General features: G+C 37.2%; 1 protein-coding gene across 3 annotated transcripts in view; it reads left to right on the top strand.

The window, feature by feature from the left end:
• The first annotated feature begins 19,248 nt into the window (after positions 1-19,248).
• Positions 19,249-21,994, top strand: part of HBS1L (HBS1 like translational GTPase) — an 82,604-nt gene continuing 79,858 nt past the window's right edge. For 2 of the 3 annotated variants that reach the window (XM_065931305.1, XM_065931306.1), the window contains exon 1: positions 19,256-19,423. In XM_065931305.1, the coding sequence (XP_065787377.1) occupies positions 19,381-19,423 (43 nt within the window). In that variant the 5' untranslated portion in view covers positions 19,256-19,380. Of the gene's footprint in view, positions 19,424-21,994 lie in introns of all 3 variants that reach the window. The other variant, XM_065931307.1, reaches the window with a different exon arrangement.

The following is a 21,994-nucleotide window of genomic DNA, read 5'->3' on the forward strand; positions in this document are numbered from 1 at the left end:
GGCTTTACCTAAAAAACTCAAATATAAAATATCAATATTATTCGCTCAGTTCTCTAAAATACAATTTAAAGAACATTGTATCTAATTCATTGAATAATTTTGCACTTTAAATGAACATAGAAATAGATAGCTGTATTATTCTGTATGTGAACATTTCTAATAAAATTCTTAAAAATATTATAGTGAGATGTTACTCTATAAACATAATAAGAAGAACATGAATTTACCACAGATCTATATAATCAAATTTATAATTAGACTAAAGAAATAAGCACAAACACATAATAACCAACAAAACAAAAATATTAAAAAGCAAAAAAATCAAGTGCTTTAGTTAAACACCCAAGTTCTTAACTAGAGTAAGAAATAAGAAAGAAGAAAGTAAAGAAAGAAGGAATGAAGGAAGGCAAGGAAGAAAAGATAACTTATATTCCTGCCACCTAGTATCATAATAAAATGGTAAAATGAAGTCAAATAGATGTGAAAAAGTCAGATGATGAGCAACTAATTATCCATTCACAAAGTAAAAATAGAGATCACAATTTTCTATAGTTAAATTTTTAAAAAATATTTCTGAGAATAAAAGAGAGCCCTGATGAATACATCAAATAATAATAGTCTTATTTGACTATGCATGCATAGATATGATTCCTGAGGTTGAGGGGGGATTGAAATTATTAGGAAAATGTGACTTTTTAGGGTTGGACTTTGTGAAATTTTAAAAGTGTTTCTAGCTTAAACTTGCTTAATTAAATTTTAGAGGAAAAGTTTCTCATGTGAAATTGGACATAGTTAAAATAAACTGCCCTATTAAATTATTAATGATTATATAGAAAACAATCTTTATCTTCAATTATAGGCTATTGGACTTGGTCAATGGCTTCTACAAATAAAAGATAATAAATTTACAAATAAACAAATAAAGATTCAGGGACAAGAAAATAGGGGCAACTGGGAAATGGTCGGGAGATTGAGAATATTTTCTGAGAGAGCTTTCCCTCTTACTAGAATTCAAAATTGACTGTAATGTTTGAAGCAAAGAAGAATTTTACTCCCAATTTCAAACATATCATTCAAGAATGAGTCAGGACAATATGTTTAACCTCAATTTTAAAATAAAGATAATGACCAAAGTAAATAAAACCTTTCTAAAGATTTACTAATTTTTCAGGCAAATTGAGAATTTGTCTCTTTGTTCTCATGTAATAAAGTCTAAAAAACCTTCTTAGACAGTTTTTTTGTGTGGAACTTAAATGTTTTTTCTTTTCATCTTGTGGCTAATGTTTTCCTATTATCAAGACTTTGCATGCTTTTAACACCCACCCAACCCATCACATAATTTTTTCTGGGGGTGAGTTTTAAGTGACAAGTACATTGATACAACTGAATCATCCTTCTGCAGGCATGTCTTTGTTATCAGATTGGTTTTCAAGTAGATTTATGCATTTTAAAAGTGCATCCGTTGAACAAGATTAGTCTTTTCAAGATATGACATTTATCCTAGCAATGGGTGATAGAATTTTACACTTCAGACATGTGAAACAAACTAGATAGTAAGCTGTCATATTGTTAAGTAGTTCCTTTATTTCTGGTTATCAGATTAATCCACCAAAACGAAGCTGAAAGAGTGTTATCATGAAAGTATATTGAATTTGGGCCAAGTTTCCACCCTCCTCTAATGCTAGGATTTTCCAATAACCAAACCAAGTTAGGTCTTGCCTTAATATGAAAGAGAATTCAGAAAAGCTGACAACTGAGAGGTAAAGTGAAGAAGCAAGCAGTTGATGCTTTCTTGCATTTCTATGGCAAGTATAAAAAATCTTCCAAAGAAAAACATGAAAATATACAAGAAAAGTTGAAAGTTGCTTTTTATCACGTAATTTTAGGAAATATGCCATATTACTATATGAAAATAGTCATATTAAATTATATTCCTAACCATGATGTTCCATAAGCATATAATGTTACTGTTCAGTTGCTAACTTGTGTCTGACTCTTTGCGACCCCGTGAACTGCAGCACACCAGACTTCCCTGTGCGTCATTATATCCTGGAGTTTGCTCAGACTCATGTCCAGTTAGACAGTGATGCCATCCAACCATCTCATCCTCTGTCAGCATCAGTCCTTCAAAACACATATTACTAACATAATAAAGACATGTAACTAAATAAAGATTCAAAATGTTATTGCTGGAAAAAACTGTTGACAACCTAAATCTAATGAGTGTTTTCTAAGGGATATAAAGAATTTGTGGACTTTTAAAAATCTAAGGGTCACATTCTACCTTATAGTACAATGGTGTGAAAAACTCCAGACATGTTTTCTGAGCTTTTAAGGAAGTGAAGTATGACTTTGCTCAAGTAAGCAGCAGAGGGTTCAGGTAAAGAAAATGAAATGCTTTGACTTGGAGTTTGACCAGGATGTGGAGATGTGAGTACACCTTCCTCTTGAAGTAGTATGTAATCTTTAACAAATAGAAATGTGTAGGTGGCTCAGATCTTACTTATTTTTCAGAAAATAGCTCTCTTTTGCTTGGTGGAAAAATAAAACCATTATGTATATCTGTGGGCCTTTGGAAAGTTCTCTCCCTCACCTCCACACAAATTCTTCAGATCTCCTTTTCTATCCATTTCTTCCAACTTCTCACCTCCCACTATGTCCTCCCGTGTAACTCTTGGGTATGTATTGCAATGTTATGCAAAAATATATGGTGAAGAATCGAGCCCATTTAGAATTTTCCCACTAAATTGTTACATTTTCAAAGTTATGGAGTGCATGAAGTGCCTTTAGCACTGTGTCTTAACAGCCCTCCTCCAAAGCATCACATCAACTTTTTGATTCTTCCCTTCTCTTCTGGCTAATCTGTCAACTTCTAGTTGCATTTTTGGTTCAAGGTCCCAGCCATCTTCGTGAAGGTCAAAATGCCTTATTATGTCTGGCTAGATTTCTTTACTGATTCTGTTTTTTCTTATTCCATAGTTTCTCTCCTGGTTAATTCCCCATTTACATCTCTATTACTTTCTTTCAGTCTCTATTATTTGCTTAAAATATTTCTTGCTTTAGCTTACTATTTGATTAAAAATTGAATCACAAACCAGAGTTGCATGATCTTTTGAAAAGACAACTAGTGCAATCTCTTTCCAAATGAAGAAATATTTTATAGTTTTTCCAATAGGATATTCTCTATAATAGGAAATTCACTCTCTCTTAAGGCATTTCATTCTATTTCTGAAAAACTGTTTAAACTGTCCTCATCAGACACATGTACACGTATGGCCAGGTCACTTTGCTGTGCGCCTGAATCTACCACAGCATTGTTGATTGGCTATACTCCAATAAAAAATTAAAAATTAGAAAAGAGAATTAATCCAAAAAAATTGTCTTTGCAGTCAACTGAAACTTTCCTCCTTGTGAAGTCTACCCTTCTAGGGCAACCCAAAATAAATTGATTCCATTACCCATAGGGAAGTTCTGAATGTATTTTATAATAGCATTTATAACTTCCTTTGGCCTCCTCTTCTCTAGGTTAATCAGTTCCAAGCTATTTAGCCATTTTTTTTTCTTATGGTGTGGTATTCATTCTCTTACATTATCTTGGTCCATAACTCTGTGTGTGTGTGTGTGTCTGTCTGTCTGTCTCTGTCTCTCTTTTTCTCTCTCTCTCTTTCTCTCTCAGTCTTTACGCCCTTCAGGCAAAGTCATCCTATTCCCATAGTTCCCTTTCACTGAGTTCTGAGAAAGCATTTATTTCAATATTTACAATTATTTGATTATTTAGCATAATTTTAGTATTCTGTCTAATGTCCAAACTGGTATACATTGCTTATAAGCAATTTTAGAACAGAAACTATGTTGTTTCTCACATTGCATTTGTATAACACATATTAAAAGGCAGAGAGAAATGGGCACATTTTTTAATTCTAAAATCATTATCAGGGAATTCTCTGGTGGCCTGTTGGTTAGGATTCTGAACTATCTTTTTTTTAAAATTTTAATTGGAAGCTAATTACTTTACAATATTGTGGTGGTTTTTGCCATACATTGACATGAATCCTCCATGGGTGTACATGTGTTCCCCATCCTGAACCCCCCTCCCACCTCCCTTCACATCCCATCCCTCAGGGTCATCCCAGTGCACCAGCCCGGAGCACCCTGTCTCATGCATCGAACCTGGACTGGTGATCTGTTTCACATATGATAATATACATATTTCAATGCCATTCTCTCAAATCATCCCACCCTCACCTTCTCCCACAGAGTTCAAAAGTCTGTTCTTTACATCTGTGTCTCTTTTGCTGTCTCACATATAGGGTCATCATTATCATCTTTCTAAATTCCATATATATGCATTAATATACTATATTAGTGTTTTTCTTTCTGACCTACCTCGCTCTGTATAATAGGCTCCAGTTTCATCCACCTCATTAGAACTGATTCAAATGCATCCTTTTTAATGGCTGAGTAACATTCCCTTGTGTATATGTACCATAGCTTCCTTATCCATTCGTCTGCTGATGGGCATCTAGGTTGCTTCCATGTCCTGGCTGTTATAAACAGTGCTGCGATGAACATTGGGGGTACATGTGTCTCTTTCAGTTCCTGGTATGCCCAGGAGTGGGATTGCTGGGTTGTATGGCGGCTCTATTTCCAGTTTTTTAAGAAATCTCCACACTGTTCTCCATAGCGGCTGTACTAGTTTGCATTCCCACCAAGTGTAAGAGGGTTCCCTTTTCACCACACCTTCTCCAGCATTTATTGTTTGTAGACTTTTGGATAGCAGCCATTCTGACTGGCATGAGATGGTACCTCATTGTGGTTTTGATTTGCATTTCTCTAATAATGAGTGATGTTGAGCATCTTTTCATGTGTTTGTCAGCCATCTGTATGTCTTCTTTGGAGAGATGTCTGTTTAGTTCTTTGGTCCATTTTTTGATTGGGTTGCTTATTTTTCTGAAACTGAGCTGCAGGAGTTGCTTGTATATTTTTGAGATTAATTATTTATCAGTTGCTTCATTTGCTGTTATTTTCTTTCATTCTGAAGGCTGTCTTTTCACCTTGCTTATAGTTTCCTTCACTGTGCAAAAGCTTTTAAGTTTAATTAGGTCCCATTTATTTATTTTTGCTTTTATTTCCTTTACTCTGAGAAGTGGGTCATAGAGGATTCTGCTATGATTTACGTCAGAGTGTGTTTTGCCTATGTTTTCCTCTAGGAGTTTTGTAGTTTCTGGTCTTACATATAGATCTTTAATCCATTTTGAGTTTATTTTGTGTATGGTGTTAGAAAGTGATCTAGTTTCATTCTTTTACAAGTGGTTGACCAGTTTTCCCAGCACCACTTGTTAAAGAGATTGTCTTTTCTTCTTTGTATATTCTTGCCTTCTTTGTCAAAGGTAAGGTGTCCATAGGTGCATGGATTTATCTCTGGGCTTTCTATTCTGTTCCATTGATCTATGTTTTTGTCTTTGTAACAGTGACATACTGTTTTGTTGACTGTGGCTTTGTAGTAGAGCCTGAAGTCAGGCAGATTTATTCCTCCAGTTCCATTCTTCTTTCTCAAGGTTGCTTTGGCTATTTGAGGTTTTTTGTATTTCCATACAAATTGTGAAATTATTTGTTCTAATTCTCTGAAAAAGGATTCTGAACTTTCACTGCCCTGGCCCAGATTGAATCCCTGGTCAGGGAACTGAGATCCTGCAAGTCACATGTTGAGGCCATAAACGTGAAATAATCATCAAGACAGATGTCAGGATGAGACGTTTTAAACAGCTTTCTACATATGGAAGTCAGCATCTATAATATAGCTATAATATGTTATAATCTATAAGGAGTTCCTTAAGGAGGGAACAGATCATATCAGCATTAAAGCTAGCATCTTGTTCATATTGTCAGATCTAGTGAAAAACGCTGTATACGTACTTTCTTCTTTTACATTCAAAGATGGCAGAATGACAGATGCTGGGAATTCTGTAGTGGTCCGGTGGTTAGGACTTGGTGCTTTCACTGCTGGGGCCTGGGTTTGATCCCTGGTCAGGGAACTAAGATCTCGCAAGCCAGGCAGTGTGGCCAAAAAGAAAATAGACAGATTCTGGTATTGTTAATCAAAAATCATGGAAACGTAAAATAAAACTGGAAGGAAACTTAGAGGTCATGTAGTAAAATCTGTTTAAAACAAACAAAGGTAAAGTGAGTTAGCATACGGCTCACAGTTACTCTTGATTAGTGGCCTGGACAAGACCCAGAGCTCCTATGTGGCAGTTATCTTTTCTCTTGCAGTACGTTGCAAAGGAGTCTTTTCATGCATTTCTCCTTGATGAAGTTTTCTCTAGCCACGGCTTCTATTGATAAATGAACCACCATGCTTAGTTTCTCTGAGACACAAGTTAAATGCTGTTAATTTGTTATGACATGAAGGACTCCAGAATTCAGTCCGACGATAGCTCATAACAATCTGGATTCTTTCAACACTCCCCATTTACCGCCTTTCTAGGATGCCTATTGTAAAGTGCAAAAACTGCTTTTAAATATCTCTCCCCTGGGACTACTCCCTCCTTAAACATTAGTACACTCTCAAAAGGTTCTTTACTTGAAGTAGAAAGAGTCGGCCAGAAGGCGAAGTCTATGTACAAGCAGTTCAGAATCCATCAAACCCCTGGATCCAGGGCTGAGAAGAAGAAAGAGGGGCCAATATAAAGCTCAGTGTATGTCTGGCTCTTCCTGCTGCCTTGCCAGCCAAATTGCACTTTTTAAAAACTATAATTTCCAATGTCATTTTCCTCTTAAGCTTTTTTTGTTTTTTGTTTGTTTGTTTATGTCATCAGTGGCTATGACTTCCCTATACTTTCCAGTACATTAGTACAGATATGTGCACACTAATACGTTCTGAGTGTGAGAAAAACGTTGCCTAACAATGTGCCTGGTCTAAAACACCTGGAGGGTAACAATTCATTCTTAAAGATTTTACTAAAATTTTAAACTTCTTACAGAGAATGTTGTGTGTTACTGAAACTAAGACTACTTTAGTGACATAGAAAGTGGCACCTTGCTTAATTTCTTGCCCTCTTTTTCTTTTGCTACTCAGAAAATGACTTAAGGAATAAAAAGTCTTTGAGGTAAGCGTGAATCAATTATCAGCATAACGAAAATGTAATAACGTAATAATATTTTTTAAAAATCATAAATGACTCACATTAAATTACTTGGGAAGGGGACATTTCATCAAATGTTTCTTTGTTGAGTTGTGTGTGTGTTTTTTTTTTTAAATACACATACACTGATGAATAAAACATTTGTTCCTTAATACCTTTCAGGCAATTAATGTGTTGGGCAACACATTAAAGAGTGGAGACTACAGAATTTCATCATATATATTTTAAAATTAGAAAACCGAGGCCTTGTTACACTAGCCTTCCTTAGTAATTTTAGTATAAAATATCAATGAAATGGAATAAAGAAATCTTTTGTGATTATTCATAGAATACCTAGGAAGCAGTTTTCAGAATTGTGGCTAGTGACCAAGAAAAAAATAAGAAATATCAACCCAAAACACCTTATTTAAAAGGTGCTTATTAAACTCAAATCTTATTTAAAACAGACCGTCTAAACTTTTATTCTGTCATACAACTTATCATAATTGAGAGTGCTGAACATTAATCTTATCATTAACATTTTTAAGAATTATCAGTCCGTATGTACATGGAAGTCTTTCTTAAAACACTGAAGCATTTATTGCTATCTCCCAGTGAAATATTTTTAGGTTGATAATTATTCTGGTTATCTGTTGCTACATATCAAATCATCTCAAAATTCATTGGCTCAAAACAAAGATATTATTTATTTTTGTTCAGAAATCTGCCACATGAGTAGGATTGGTGAGGATAGGTTTTTTCTATCCCACTCGGCATCAACTTGGGCATCTGGAAGGCTGGGGACCAGGATCGTCTGGAGCCTCATGGTTGTGGACGCTGGCTGTCATCTGAGACTGCAGCTAAGGCCGATGCTGGAACTCAGACACATGGTCTTTCCATATGGCTATTTGACTTCTTTGCAATAAGGAACTAGAGAGCCTCTTGATGAGGTGAAAAAGAAGAGTGAAAAAGTTGATTTAAAACTCAACAATCCAAAAACTAAGTTCATGGCATCTGGTCTCATCACTTCATGGCAAATAGATGGGGAAGCAATGGAAACAATGACAGACTATTTTCTTGGGCTCCAAAATCATTGTAGATGGTGACTGCAGCCATTAAATTAAAAGACACTTGCTCCTTGGAAAAAAAAGTTATGACTAATTTAGACAGCAATTAAAAAGCAGAGACTACTTTGCCAACAAAGAGTCCGTATAGCTAAAGCTACGGTTTTTCCAGTAGTCATGTATGGATGTGAGAGTTAGACCATAAAGAAGGCTGAGCCCTGAAGAACTGATACTTTTGAACTGTGATGTTGGAGAAAACTCTTGAGAGTCCCTTGGACTGCAACGAGATCAAACCAGTCAATCCTAAAGGAAATCAATCCTGAATATTCATTGGAAGGACTGATGCTGAAGCTGAAGCTCCAATACTTTGGCGAACTGATGTGAAGTGTGGACTCATTAGGAAAGGCCCTGTTGCTGGGAAAGATTGAAGGCAGAAGGAGAAGGGGACGACAGAGAATGAGATGATTGGATGGCATCATTGACTCAATGGACAAGAGTTTGAGCAAGCTCTGGGAGATGGTGAGGAACAGGGACGCCTGTCCATGGGATCACAAAGAGTCGGACACGACTAAGGGATTGAACAGCAGCAATAGATTAAGTGGCTAAGATCCAAGAATGAGCACCCCAAGGGGACAGGGTGGGAGCTGGGTCACCGCTTATGGCAGGGGAGAAAAGACATGCAGTGTCGCTTCCACAGCAGTCACAGGTCTACCCAGTTTTAAGTGGGTTATTTAGCCCCCTATCTCTCAGTTGAGGAGTACCAGCATTCCATGGTAAGGAAAGTAGTTGGATGGAATATACTGGTGTAGACGTTTTAGGAAAGTATAATCTACCATAGTTGTGATGGGAAACCATTAGGGCTAATTGTTGTTCAGCGTTCTACTTGAAAAGAATTAATGCCTACTCAATTATTTATCTAAACACAAACATGGCTATAAACCCAGTCATATCAGTGTAATTATGTGCATTTCAACCAGAGTCAAAGTAACTCTTGCTTCTTTAAATTATACCCTAGAAACAAAAATTAGTATATAAGGGGGGGAAGAAAAGGAGAAAATGACTAATCACATTGAAACCTTTCCTGGTTCAAGTAAAAATTAGGAGCTAAAAGTCTCCTAAATTATATTTGGTCAAATTACATAAAAAGTTAATCAGTACAACTGACGTCTCAGTGTGATTTTTTCAAAACTGCTAACAGATTTTTATGGGATAGTGTGCAAAATCAATGGCCCAATATAAAGGCAACACTGCTGTGTGACTGCCCCATAGCCCAATTTTCCAAGATGATTATCACCTGCAGGCTTACACACATTGAGATGAAGGGAAAAAATGTTTTCCTTATGATTTTCTAACTTGCTTCTCCTAAGAATAAGCATCCCAAATGGCTTAAATCATTTTATTTAAATTATTTCACTCTTGTCTTCTCAGTTTTTTCCAGATTTAGGTTCTTTAACAACCCACTGACACCATACCTCATCTGCCTTTTCAAAGAAAACAGAGCATGACAAGGCAAGGATGGGGAAATTCCTCAAACAGTTCACTGTTCTAAATGATCTGTAATGAGAGCCTGTTTTACCTTTTCAGACCCTACCTTTTATGCTTATGCTTTTTACGCCTTTAAATTTGATTTGTAAAGTTTCTTTGCTCTGAATTTTCCCTTGGGATTTAAAAATATTTTGCCCTTTGATTTGTTATTAATATTTTGTTGGTGCCTTGGAGCATTTTGTACTGTGGATACACACCTTTCCCATGGCTAAGGAACTGTTCAGTTCAGTTCAGTCGCTCAGTCGTGTCCGCCTCTTTGCAACCCCATAGACTGCTGCACGCCAGGCCTCCCTGTTCATCACCAGCATCTGGAGTTTACTCAAACTCATGTCCATTGAGTCAGTGATGCCATTCAACAATCTCATCCTCTGTCGTTCCCTTCTCCTCCTGCCTTCCATCTTTTCCAGCACCAGGGTCTTTTCAAATGAGTTAGCTCTTCGCATGAGGTGGCGAAAGTATTGGAGTTTCAGCTTCAACATCAGTCCTTCCAATGAACTTTCAGGACTGATTTCCTTTAGGATGAACTGGTTGGATCGCCTTGCAGTCCAAGGGACTCTCAAGAATCTTCTCCAATACCACACTTCAAAAGTATCAATTCTCCAGTGCTCAGCTTTCTTTATAGTCCAACTCACATCCGTACATGATTACTGGAAAAACCATAGCCTTGACTAGACAGATCCTTGTTGGCAAAGTAATGTCTCTGCTTTTTAACATGCTGTCTAGGTCGACCATAACTTTTCTTCCAAGGAGTAAGCGTCTTTTAATTTCATGGCTGCAGTCACCATCTGCAGTGATTTTGGAGCCCAAGAAAATAAAGTCAGTCACTGTTTCTCCATCTATTTGCCATGAAGTGATGGGCCCGGATACCATGATCTTAGTTTTCTGAATGTTCAGCTTTAAGTCAACTTTTTCACTCTCCTCTTTCAGTTTCATCAAGAGGCTCTTTAGTTCTTCCTCACTTTCTGCCCATCTGCATATCTGAGGTTATTGATATTTCTCCCAGCAACAAGACCTTCTAGAACTAACACCCAAAAAAGATGTCCTTTTCATTATAAGGGACTGGAAAGTAAAAGTAGGAAGTCAAGAAACACCAGGAGTAACAGGCAAATTTGGCCTTGGAGTACAGAATGAAGCAGGGCAAAGGCTAATAGAGTTTTCTCAAGAGAACGCACTGGTCATAGCAAACACCCTCTTGCAGCAACACAATAGAAGACTACACATGGACATCACCAGATGGCCATCACCGAAATCAGATTGATTATATTCTTTGCAGCCAAAGATGGAGAAGCTTCATACGGTCAGTAAAAACAAGACCAGGAGCTGACTGTGACTCAGATCATGAACTCTTTATTGCCAAATTCAGACTTAAATTGAAGAAAGTAGGGAAAACCATTAGACCATTCAGGTATGACCTAACTCAAATGCCTAACGATTAGGCAGTGGAAGTGAGAAATAGATCTGATAGACAGAGTGCCTAATGAACTACGGACAGAAGGAACTGCAAATGTCCTTAACCTAAATGTACATAGGCAGCATTGAAGATGATACACAGAAGTGGACAAGCTGTAGATCCAAGAAGTTATGTGTGCGCTAACAATGTACGTCCAGAAAGCCTCGAATGAGACCAGAATGGACAGATAAGTATTTCACCTTCTCAGTGAAGTATTTTCAACCAACTATCTTTCTTATCCAACTTTCCTCAGATTTCCAATCAAAACTAGTACATTTGCCTCGGTCAAGCTTTTTCAGATAAAGCAACAATCAAACCACAGGGCCTTTCTCTACTTACATGGTTATCTTCCCCACGGCTCTATTTATTCCTTGTCTAAGAATCTATAGACTTTTAAGCTGCAATTGCTAATCAATGCTTGAAAAAGAGGCATAAAATGGAAGAAGTTAGCATATTAATCAGCTTATCTATCCTTGATTTTGCTTATCAAAGTAGACTCAAGTTTGGTGGGGTCTGTAGCTTATTCAGTTTTGCAGTTCTTCTCTAGGAAAAGAAATAAGAAAAGATTTCAAAATTATTTTGAAAAGTAAGTATATATTTATATTGAAAAAAAGAATTTCAGAAGGTGACAAAATGCATTCAAAAAGCTGACAAATACCACAATTTTATGATGATAAAATCCACAAAAATAACATAGTATATCTATGAATTGCCTGTCACACTTCCATATTACTTTTTCCTACATTTTTTTACCAGCCTGCAGTTTGATCACCTCCTTCCATGACAATAATTTTGTAATATTTTATGCAGAGAGAATAGAAATACAATTCAATCTTTCTATTCATATAAAATTTTCAATAATTATTTTTAAATTCTAGTATATGCCTGGCATCATGAAATACAAATATGAATCTTTTTTATGCTTTGGTGAGTCCAGATTTCTTGGAAACCTACTTTAAATTATGATTTGTTGACATTTTCCACCTTTGTTCAATGCACATCTTTCAAATGCACTTATGCTTTGCTGTAGAATTCTACAGGTCTAATTAAAAGCATCACCTCTGTCATAAGGCAATGAAGTACACATATTAACCATCGAATATGTGTAACTACAAAATAGTTTCACATAAAATTTGTTTAAATGCTAAGGGATTGATCACTGTGGAAAAATATATGTCTAAACATTATTTTTAACGGGGACCATTTTTAAAGGCTATTGAATTTGTTACAAGATTGTTTCTATTCTATGTCTATGATTTTTTGGCTAAGAGGCATTGGGGTCTCAGTTCCCCGACACGGGGTTGAACTTGCAACCCCTCCACTGGAAGGTGAGTCTTAATGACTGGACCACCAGAGAAGTCCCTAAAAAAGATCCTGAAGTTGTCTTGCTACAGCACAGAGCTGAGAAAACATTTGAGAATCATCAGCCCTGCCAAGGGGCAAGAAAGAACTAAATGTTCTGATGGACCAAGAGGCCTGGAAGTAAAGATGCAAAAGCCTGATGGGAACAATATCATTGGAGACAGTGGAAAAGTTCAAGGGTGTCAGTGTGATGGATGTCAGCACCAAGGCAAGAAACCAGACCAATCCCATCTCAATGGGGATCAGCGTAACATTCAATGACCAGATGTGCTCCATCCACTGCAATGGAAGTCAGGGGGGGCCTTAGATTTTTTTGGATTCTTTCTATGTATCAAGGGCTGTTTCAGGTGTTATCTTGAATTAGGACATTTAAATCCTTACTGTCCTTTAAGGTTGTTCAAGTTTTATCTACCATCTTACAGCATAGTTAATATGGCATCAGAGGACAAGCAATTGACCCAAGATTACACAGTTGATAAATGGAAAACAAGGCTTTTCACGCAGGAAGTTCTTAACCACTGTAGTAATCGCCACCGTGCTAAATATTTTCTCTTTCTGTGCTGAGAAGTTGCAGAAACTTCTTACCACACCCATGTTTCTCAACAGGATGAAATTCTCATCTTCAAATTGATAAAAAATGTGAAAGAGATTGAATTTCACGGAAAGAAACTCTGCAAAGAAACTAGCTTTGTTGATATAAAATTAACATATCATACATCTTATCCATTTAAAGTGTACAATTTTTACAGTTTTTGTTGTATTTTTTGTTGTATTTTCAGAGATGTGTAACCATCACCACAATCAATTTTAGAACATTTCTATCACTCCCATTAGCAGTCACTCCCCATTTGCCCCCAACATTTCTAGCCCTATGCAGTCCTTAACCTACCTTCTGCCTCTAGATTTGCTTTGTTGGACATTTCATAAAAATGGAGTCATGCAATATTTGATTTGCTACTGATTTCTTTCATTTAATGTTTCTAAGATTCATTCAAGTGGTAGCATATCATCAGTATTTATTCTTTTTATTGTCAAATAATATTCTATTTTATGAATCTACCACTTTTTAAAAAATCATTCATCAGCTAATGAACATTTGAGTTTATCATGACTTGTGACTATCGTGAATAATGCTGCTGTGAACACTTGTGTACAACTTTTTGTGTGAACAAATGTTTTGTTTTTTTGGAGGTATACAAAAACAGAGATTTGTAATGTAGAAATTTCTATTCACAGCCTATATTTCCATATTGCCCACTCTCTCTTTTTCACCTTGCCAACAGTTTCTTTTTCCAGAATCCTACTGATAGTGATGTCTCCAAACTTATGAAATTCTTCTACTTTACAAATATATTTTACATGTTACAAATTCATTCAACAAAATGAGTTTTGTATTATCTACTATATTGGATGCTGGAGATACAAAATAAGCTAAAGGATGTTCTGCTGATACGGAATTTATATCTAGAACATAAACAATTAGAATATCATTAATGTATATTACAGCAGAAACAATCAAAGGGTACTATGAATGTTCAGAGTAGGGGTGCTTATTCTGTCAGAGTCAAGGAAGGCATCACAGAATGTGTGATGCTACTGTGACTCTCCTGAGTAACCAAAGGGGACATGAACATTGAAGGGAATTCTAGCGGAAAGGATAGTATGTGCAAATGTCCTGGGGCAGGAAGAGTTTGAAACACTAAAAGTAGGACTGTGGCATACATTGCCTCAGGCACGGCGGTGGAGTGGTATCTGGTGAGGCATAAAATCAACCAGCGGTGAAATTACAAAGGAAGGTGATGTCTTTCCAAGGATTCAAACTTATTTTGTAAGCAATGTGGCTCCATTGAAAGAATTTAAACTGGAGGATTAGTTATTTCTATAACACTTAGAATAACATGAACCTTGAGAAAGTGAATCTTATAAAGAATTCCTGAACCATATTTATTATTGTATTTCATGACAGAGTGCTTGACAGCCCAGGACTGGTGGTTGAAAGAATATATCTGTGTAAGAAGAAGGTATTGCCTGGGCATTATTACTTTTCTGGTATTCCCTATCAAGTGTAGTTCACAACTAAATATAGAACACTTTGACTTTTATTTTGTTCTTGTAGAGTCATTCTGCCTTATGAAGTTCATGACCCTACCATTGACTTTTCAAAGTTTTGATACGTTCTGCATTAAGCTCAATAATACCACACAGAAATCTAAAAAGCACCTACCGAATTCCTTTGAAGATCTGTTTTAGCTTCCCTGAATACCTTCTTGTTTGTTTAGTTATGCTGTCAGTGCTTCTGTGGAATACGGAACCCCTGGACGGCCTCAAACCCTTTGGGGGCAAAACTCTATCTTGATTAAGAATCTATTCATTGGATCTTGCCAGTTTTCACTCAGCTAAATGATTTTTAAAAGAGAGAGAGAGAGATGGACAGACAGACAGAAAGAAAGAAAGAAAGAAAGGATTACACATGAAGGTAGTCAGAGGAAATTCCAAAGAGCTGTGTAAGAATATTATTAGGTCAGACAGAGGGTTATAGAACTAATTTAGAAGCTCAGGAAGAAAATTAAGTCATTTGTCTATGGTATTACAGACATTTAGAAATGATAAAGATGACTATACATGTACATTATTAATGTATAATCATAATCACAGAACTGCAAAGGACCCCCCAAACAGATCCTCTACTTACATACCTCATTTTATTGTTTGGAGTATAGGCACTTAATTAGAAAACTCTAGAACTTTTCTCATATGCTGAGTCTACTGCCAGAATTACAATGATTCTCCCTCTTTTCCAGCTGTTCCTTTCTTAATGATTAAGATCAATTCCTTTATTTCATTTTAAGAATTACAAGGAATTCTCTGGGTGTCTAGTGGGTAGGACTCTGATCTTTCCACTTCAGGAGAAATGGGTTTGATCTGTGTGGAGTAACTAAGATCATGCAAACCTCTTCGAGATGTAGACCAAAAAAAAAAAAAAAAAAAAGAATTATTGAGTATAGAAGTCATCATAATGTATTTTCCAAAATTTCTATTGAGTATTTCAGTAGCTGTCAAGAGCAATGTTGTTTCAGAAACATGGGAAAATTTTAAATTTAAGTTTAAAATGATCAGTTTAGAATAGATAACAGAAAACAAACTGCACTCCAGGAAATACTGACATATTGCCAAATGAATCCTAAGAAACTGCAAGCTGCAAAGTGAAGACAAAAAAAAAAAAAACCAGCTTATTCCTTGTCAATGATTCTTCAATAAAGGTGCTAAAAACTTTATGATGTAATTATGCTTTCACTTTTAATTTTTAAAAAAATTGATAGCAAAATAAATCATTTGTATAGTTTGTGGTATTTATTAAATATCTTATAGCTATAAATTATTATATAAATAATATAAATTATTTATAATTTATATAATATAAATTTTACAAATTTTATATTAATATAAAAATAAATTATTATATAAACAATAATTTATATAGCTATTCTTAATATAATTTATATAGCTATATTTATTGTATAAATATAATAAAATTCATTATTTTATTTAGCAAATGTTCAAAGTGCCAGACATTAGGGTGCTGGAGAAGCAGATATAAAGCATTCCAACTAGTGGTGTAGAGAATTAGCATTTACTGAGTACCAAAGGAGTTCAGAGCATGTCACCCAAAAATATTCTTTGGTATACTGATTAATTTTGAGTTGAAGTAACTGGAGAAACACCAAGAAAGGCTCTCAGATTTTTTTCTTTCCACCTAGCAGTACATCATAAAATTTGCTCATGAAAAAAGTGTCCTTCCTATACCAGGAGTTGATGCTGAAATGGATTGTATAAACTTACTGAAACATCCCCTATCTTTCAATGGTTTTGTAGCCCCTCCCTTCTTCCAGAATACTTAGCACTTCCCTAAAATTTACAACCCATAGCTCAAATCCTTTGTCTCATCTGTGTGAAATCCTTCTACATGGAATTATTATTCATTTCACGTGTAAATTATTATTCACAACTCTATGTTTTAGACGTTCCTCTGGTGACTCAGCTGGTATAGAATATGCCTGAGTTAGACACTATCACTATCTCCATTTTACAGATGAAGAAACAGGCTACAACATAAAGAGTACCTAAAAGTATACAAAAAGATCTTCACAACCTAGATAATCATGATGGCGTGATCACTCACCTAGAGCCAGACATCCTGGAATGTGAAGTCAAGTGGGCCTTAGGAAGCATCACTATGAACAAAGCTAGTGGAGGTGATGGAATTCCAGTTGAGTTATTTCAAATCCTGAAAGATGATGCTGTGAAAGTGCTGCACTCAATATGCCAGCAAATTTGGAAAACTCAGCAGTGGCCACAGGACTGGAAAAGGTCAGTTTTCTTTCCAATCCCAAAGAAAGGCAATGCCAAAGAATGCTCAGACTACTGCACAATTGCACTCATCTCACACGCTAGTAAAGTAATGCTCAAAATTCTCCAAGCCAGGCTTCAACAGTACGTGAACCGTGAAATTCCAGATGTTCAAGCTGGTTTTAGAAAAGGCAGAGGAACCAGAGATCAAATTGCCAACATCTGCTGGATCATCGAAAAAGCAAGAGAGTTCCAGCAAAACATCTATTTTTGCTTTATTGACTATGCCAAAGCCTTTGACTGTGAGGATCACAATAAAGTGTGGAAAATTCTTAAAGAGATGAGAATATCAGACCACCTGACCTGCCTCTTGAGAAATCTGTATGCAGGTCAAGAAGCAACAGTTAGAACTGGACATGGAACAACAGACTGGTTCCAAGTAAGAAAAGGAGTATGTCAAGGCTGTATATTGTCACCCTACTTATTTAACTTATATGCAGAGTACAGCATGAGAAACGCTGGGCAGAGGAAGCACAAGCTGGAATCAAGATTGCTGGGAGAAATATCAATAACCTCAGATATTGACACCACTTTTATGGCAGAAAGAGAAGAAGAACTAAAGAGCCTCTTGATGAAAGTAAAAGAGGGGAGTGAAAAAGTTGGCTTAAAGCTCAACATTCAGAAAACTAAGATCACGGCATTCGGTTCCATCACTTCATGGGAAATAGATGGGGAAACAGTGGAAACAGTGGCTGACTTTATTTTCTTGGGCTCCAAAATCACTGCAGATGGTGATTGCAGCCATGAAATTAAAAGACGCTTACTACTTGGAAGGAAAGTTATGACCAACTTAGACAGCATATATAAAAGCAGAGACATTACTTTGTCAGCAAAGGTCCATCTAGTCAAGGCTATGGCTTTTCCAGTGGTCATGTATGGATGTGAGAGTTGGACGGTGAAGAAAGCTGAACGCTGAAGAATTGATATTTTTGAGCTGTGGTGTTGGAGAAGACTCTAGAGAGCCCCTTGGACTGCGAGGAGATCCAACTAGTCCATCCTAAAGGAGATCAGTCCTGGGTGTTCATTGGAAGGACTGATGTTGAAGCTGAAACTCCAATTCTTTGGCCACCTGATGCAAAGAGCTGATTCATTGGAAAAGACCCTGATCCTGGGAGAGACTGAGGGCAGGAGAAGAAGGGGACGACAGAGGATGAGATGGTTGGATGGCATCACTGAGTCAAAGGACATGGGTTTGGGTGGGCTCTGGGAGTTGGTGATGGAAAGGGAGGCCTGGTGTGCTGCAGTTCATGGGGTCGCAAATAGTCAAGACACCACTGAGCGACTGAATTTAACTGAATTGAAAAGTGTAAAATAAAGAAACACTTATATCATATAAAATTAGCAACTATTTTTGTGTAAAATTAAACATTTGATAGACACTTTCAAACACATGTAAAAATTACGTTCAAGACAGTTTCAAATATGAATTGAATTCGTATCATTATTTTCTCTTTCAATTATGGATAATAAAAAGCTGAAAGTAAGCTTTTTATTTCTATAATTTAATGTAAAGTATCACTACTTCAAAAACTAAGTGTAGTTCTTCAGTATAATAAAGAGGTTGGTTTTTTACATAGCATCATTCACTTTGTGATCTAAGAAATGACATTTAATAAAAGGTTATAGATTTGTTCATTAGTAACATTCACCACCATTTAGGACCAGTACTGTGTCTGAAAGCTGTATTGAGTACTCTTAGCATGTTATTGTGTTCAATGAACGGTCAATAAACCCTTTATGACGCTGATGATAATCCTTTCCATCCATAGCTAAAGACAGACAGCTGTTTATCAGAAGATTTAATGCAGACTGGGGCATATACATGAAAACACGAATTACATATACAAATGCATGGTGACCTATCATAGCTAGGTTATTAATGAAAATACAGCCATTTAATAAGAGTCTTTTTAGTCTTTAAAATTTTAACTAATTCTTATACCAAACTTAAAGTTTAACTCCTATTAGAGCCTAAATAGGCCTCAAAGATGAAAGTTGGATAAGACAAGGTTCCTGCTCTTATTGAGCACAGTCATCTTTCACTAGATTATCAGAAGCCAAATTTGGAAAATAATTGGGAACGCTGGTGTAGGTAAAAGAATCCCGGGCGAAATACTCGGTTCAAAACAACAAACTCTCCGTGGTGGAAGTCTTCTCTTTCGAACGTCCCGTCAATCAAGCTATCTGTGGGCGGGGCCACGCCGAAACCTACCCCTCCCTTGAGTTCCAGTAGTACGCACGCGTCCTCCGGGAGGCGGCTGACCCTGAGAGGTTGCCGTACGCAGATAAGACGCTGCGCATGCGCAGGCGCTAAGGCCTGCGGGAATTCAAGATGGCGTATAGGTGTACTTCGGGCTGCAGTTGGCGCGTTACCAGTATCTGAGCGGATAGTTTGTAAGGGACTGTGGCAAACGCCCTCTCCGCTGTCATGGCCAGGCATCGGAATGTCCGAGGCTATAACTACGATGAAGGTAGGTGGCAGGGTCATGCCAGGACGTTACGCTCACCGTTCCAGCCGGGCTCGCAGACGGTTGGCACCACCTTCCATATGTTAGTTTCTCGTCAGTTGGAGTTCAGAGGAGGCTTATTTGGGAAAAGTTACAGGTCGTCTGAGTGCCAGCGAATGGCGTTGTTACATGGCGTTGTTTTAAAGTCCTGATTTTTGTCCTCTGGGATTGATTTTATTTGGGGCGGGGGAAGTGCTGCTGGGCCTCATTTGGGAAGGACATTTGAAGAGGCTGGGATTCGGTGATACTTACACACGTAAGCATTATCACCACTGCCATTGTTTCATCCCAGGTCGGTTACATAGTTTTATGTAGCTCCTCTCGACCCTTCTTTCAGAAGTGCCTATGAGGCTTTATTTGTAGAGCACTGATTGATTTAACGCTTATACTCAGCTGTTCTGCTGTAACTGTCAGGTTTACTTGGTAAATCTTGTGTGTTTGTTCATACACACTTAGTGCAGAATCTGCCTTGAGTTAGCTAACTTATTTTATGTGCTTTTCAAATTAAATTGGAAACTTAGGAGATGGTAGAAGAAAATACGTATTAAAAAGGCCCAGAGAGTAAGTTGATCAGATTTTGACGCGTGTATTTAATTCTTGGTTGGTCATGCTCAATATAAATGTACTTTAGGGGGTAAAAAGTAGCATTAGAAGAAAGGGGGCTTTGAAAAGGACTTGCTGATTTTAAAAGTGAAATAAAGGGGAAAAATGTGAATGTTGTCCAGGAGTTTAAAAAGATAATTAGTTTGGGACAAACAGTTCTAAGCAGTGGATAGTTATCGGCATCACCTAGCATCATACAAGGTAAAATTATAAATATGAAGGAATGCAAATGAATAAAGATCAGTCGCTTTGCTGAGTACAGAGTGTGAAACATGCTTAGTGTATTGGTGATCGTTACTAGCATTCCCAGCAACTTATTCTAGAACATCTCTAAGCTAATCATAGTGGAGGGAAGCTAATACCCTGTGCTGCATTTCCAGACAGTGATCCAGTCAACCTGGCACATGTTAGGTTCCTGGGGATCACTTAAGAAGTCTTTTTAAATATTGTAGTGGGTGTTAAGTATTGCCTGTGGAGCACTATTACCTGAGAAATGACTTTAGCCTGGGAGATATTTTTGCAGATATGTTGTAAGAGACATGAATAGGCCTAATTACTACTTATTCATTTCTTTTTACAATTTTTTTAATTGGTGAAAAATTGCTTTACAGTGTTGTGTTGATTTCTATCGTACAACAAGGCCAATCAGTCATTATATATAAGAGATCAGTCCTGGGTGTTCATTGGAAGGACTGATGTTGAAGCTGAAACTCCAATACTTTGGCCACCTCATGCGAAGAGCTGACTCATTTGACAAGACCCTGATGCTGGGGAAGATTGAGGGCAGGAGGAGAAGGGGTGACAGAGGATGAGGTGGTTGGATGGCATCACCAACTCAATGGACATGGGTTTGGGTGGACTCTGGGAGTTGCTGATGGATAGGGAGGCCTGGCGTGCTGTGGTTCATGGTGTCGCAAAGAGTCGGACACGACTGAGCAACTGAAGTGAACTGAACTGTTGTGTTGGTTTCTATTGTACAACAATGCCAATCAGTCATTGAATATATTCCCTCCCTCTTAAGCCTCTCTCCCTTCCCCCCATTCCACCTCTCTAGGTCATCACAGTTGTTCATTTCTTTAATAGATGTTGTGTCCTCAATCAACATTAACTGAGTGCTTAGAGAACTGTTAGAGAGTTTTGGGGACCAACAGTAAGATGTTTGAGAGAGTCTAAAGGGGAAAATACACAAGTAGCAGATGATCATGAAATGCTACAGAGCGTGCTTATGAAGTGCTGTGGGAGCTACTTAAGTGATTGCACTGTTGAGAATGAATTGGAGGAGTTCAGCAGAACTTCTGTGTGAAGGAAGGCATCCTGAAGGAGAGGTGCTTGCCTGGAGGGAGTGAGTGCCAAGTATCTTCGCACCTTAGTGACCCCAGATCAAGTGGTCAGGTTGTCAGATTATTTGGAACAGTTGTTGACATCATAACCAAGCTGTTCCTATAGCATCAGAGGTTCATCCCCTTTTCCTGTTTGTAAAAGTTCTATTTATTTTAAGTGTCTGGTTTATTTCTTGTCTTCCCTGTTAAGCTTTTCCTTCTCTCAGATAATAATTTAAGAATTCTCAAAAGTTCTGTAACTTCATTACAGAGATTTTGTGCTCCCAGACTTATTGGTTCCTCTATTTAACTTTGATTTTGTTTTTCTCTGATATATGGGTAGTACTTTACATGACTGCCTCAGTCAGTCAGTTCAGTCACTCAGTCATGTTCAACTCTTTGTGACCCCGTGGACTGCAGCATGCCAAGCTTCCCTGTCTATCACCAACCCCTGGAACTTGCTCAGACTCATGTCCATCGAGTTGGTGATGCCATCCAACCATCTCATCCTATGTCATTCCCTTCTCCTCCTGCCTTCAGTCTTTCTCAGCATCAGAGTCTTTTACAATGAATCAGTTCTTCAAATCAAGTGGCTAAACTGTTGGAGTTTCAG

This window comes from Muntiacus reevesi, chromosome 3, assembly GCF_963930625.1.
Source record: "Muntiacus reevesi chromosome 3, mMunRee1.1, whole genome shotgun sequence".
NCBI lineage: Eukaryota > Metazoa > Chordata > Mammalia > Artiodactyla > Cervidae > Muntiacus > Muntiacus reevesi.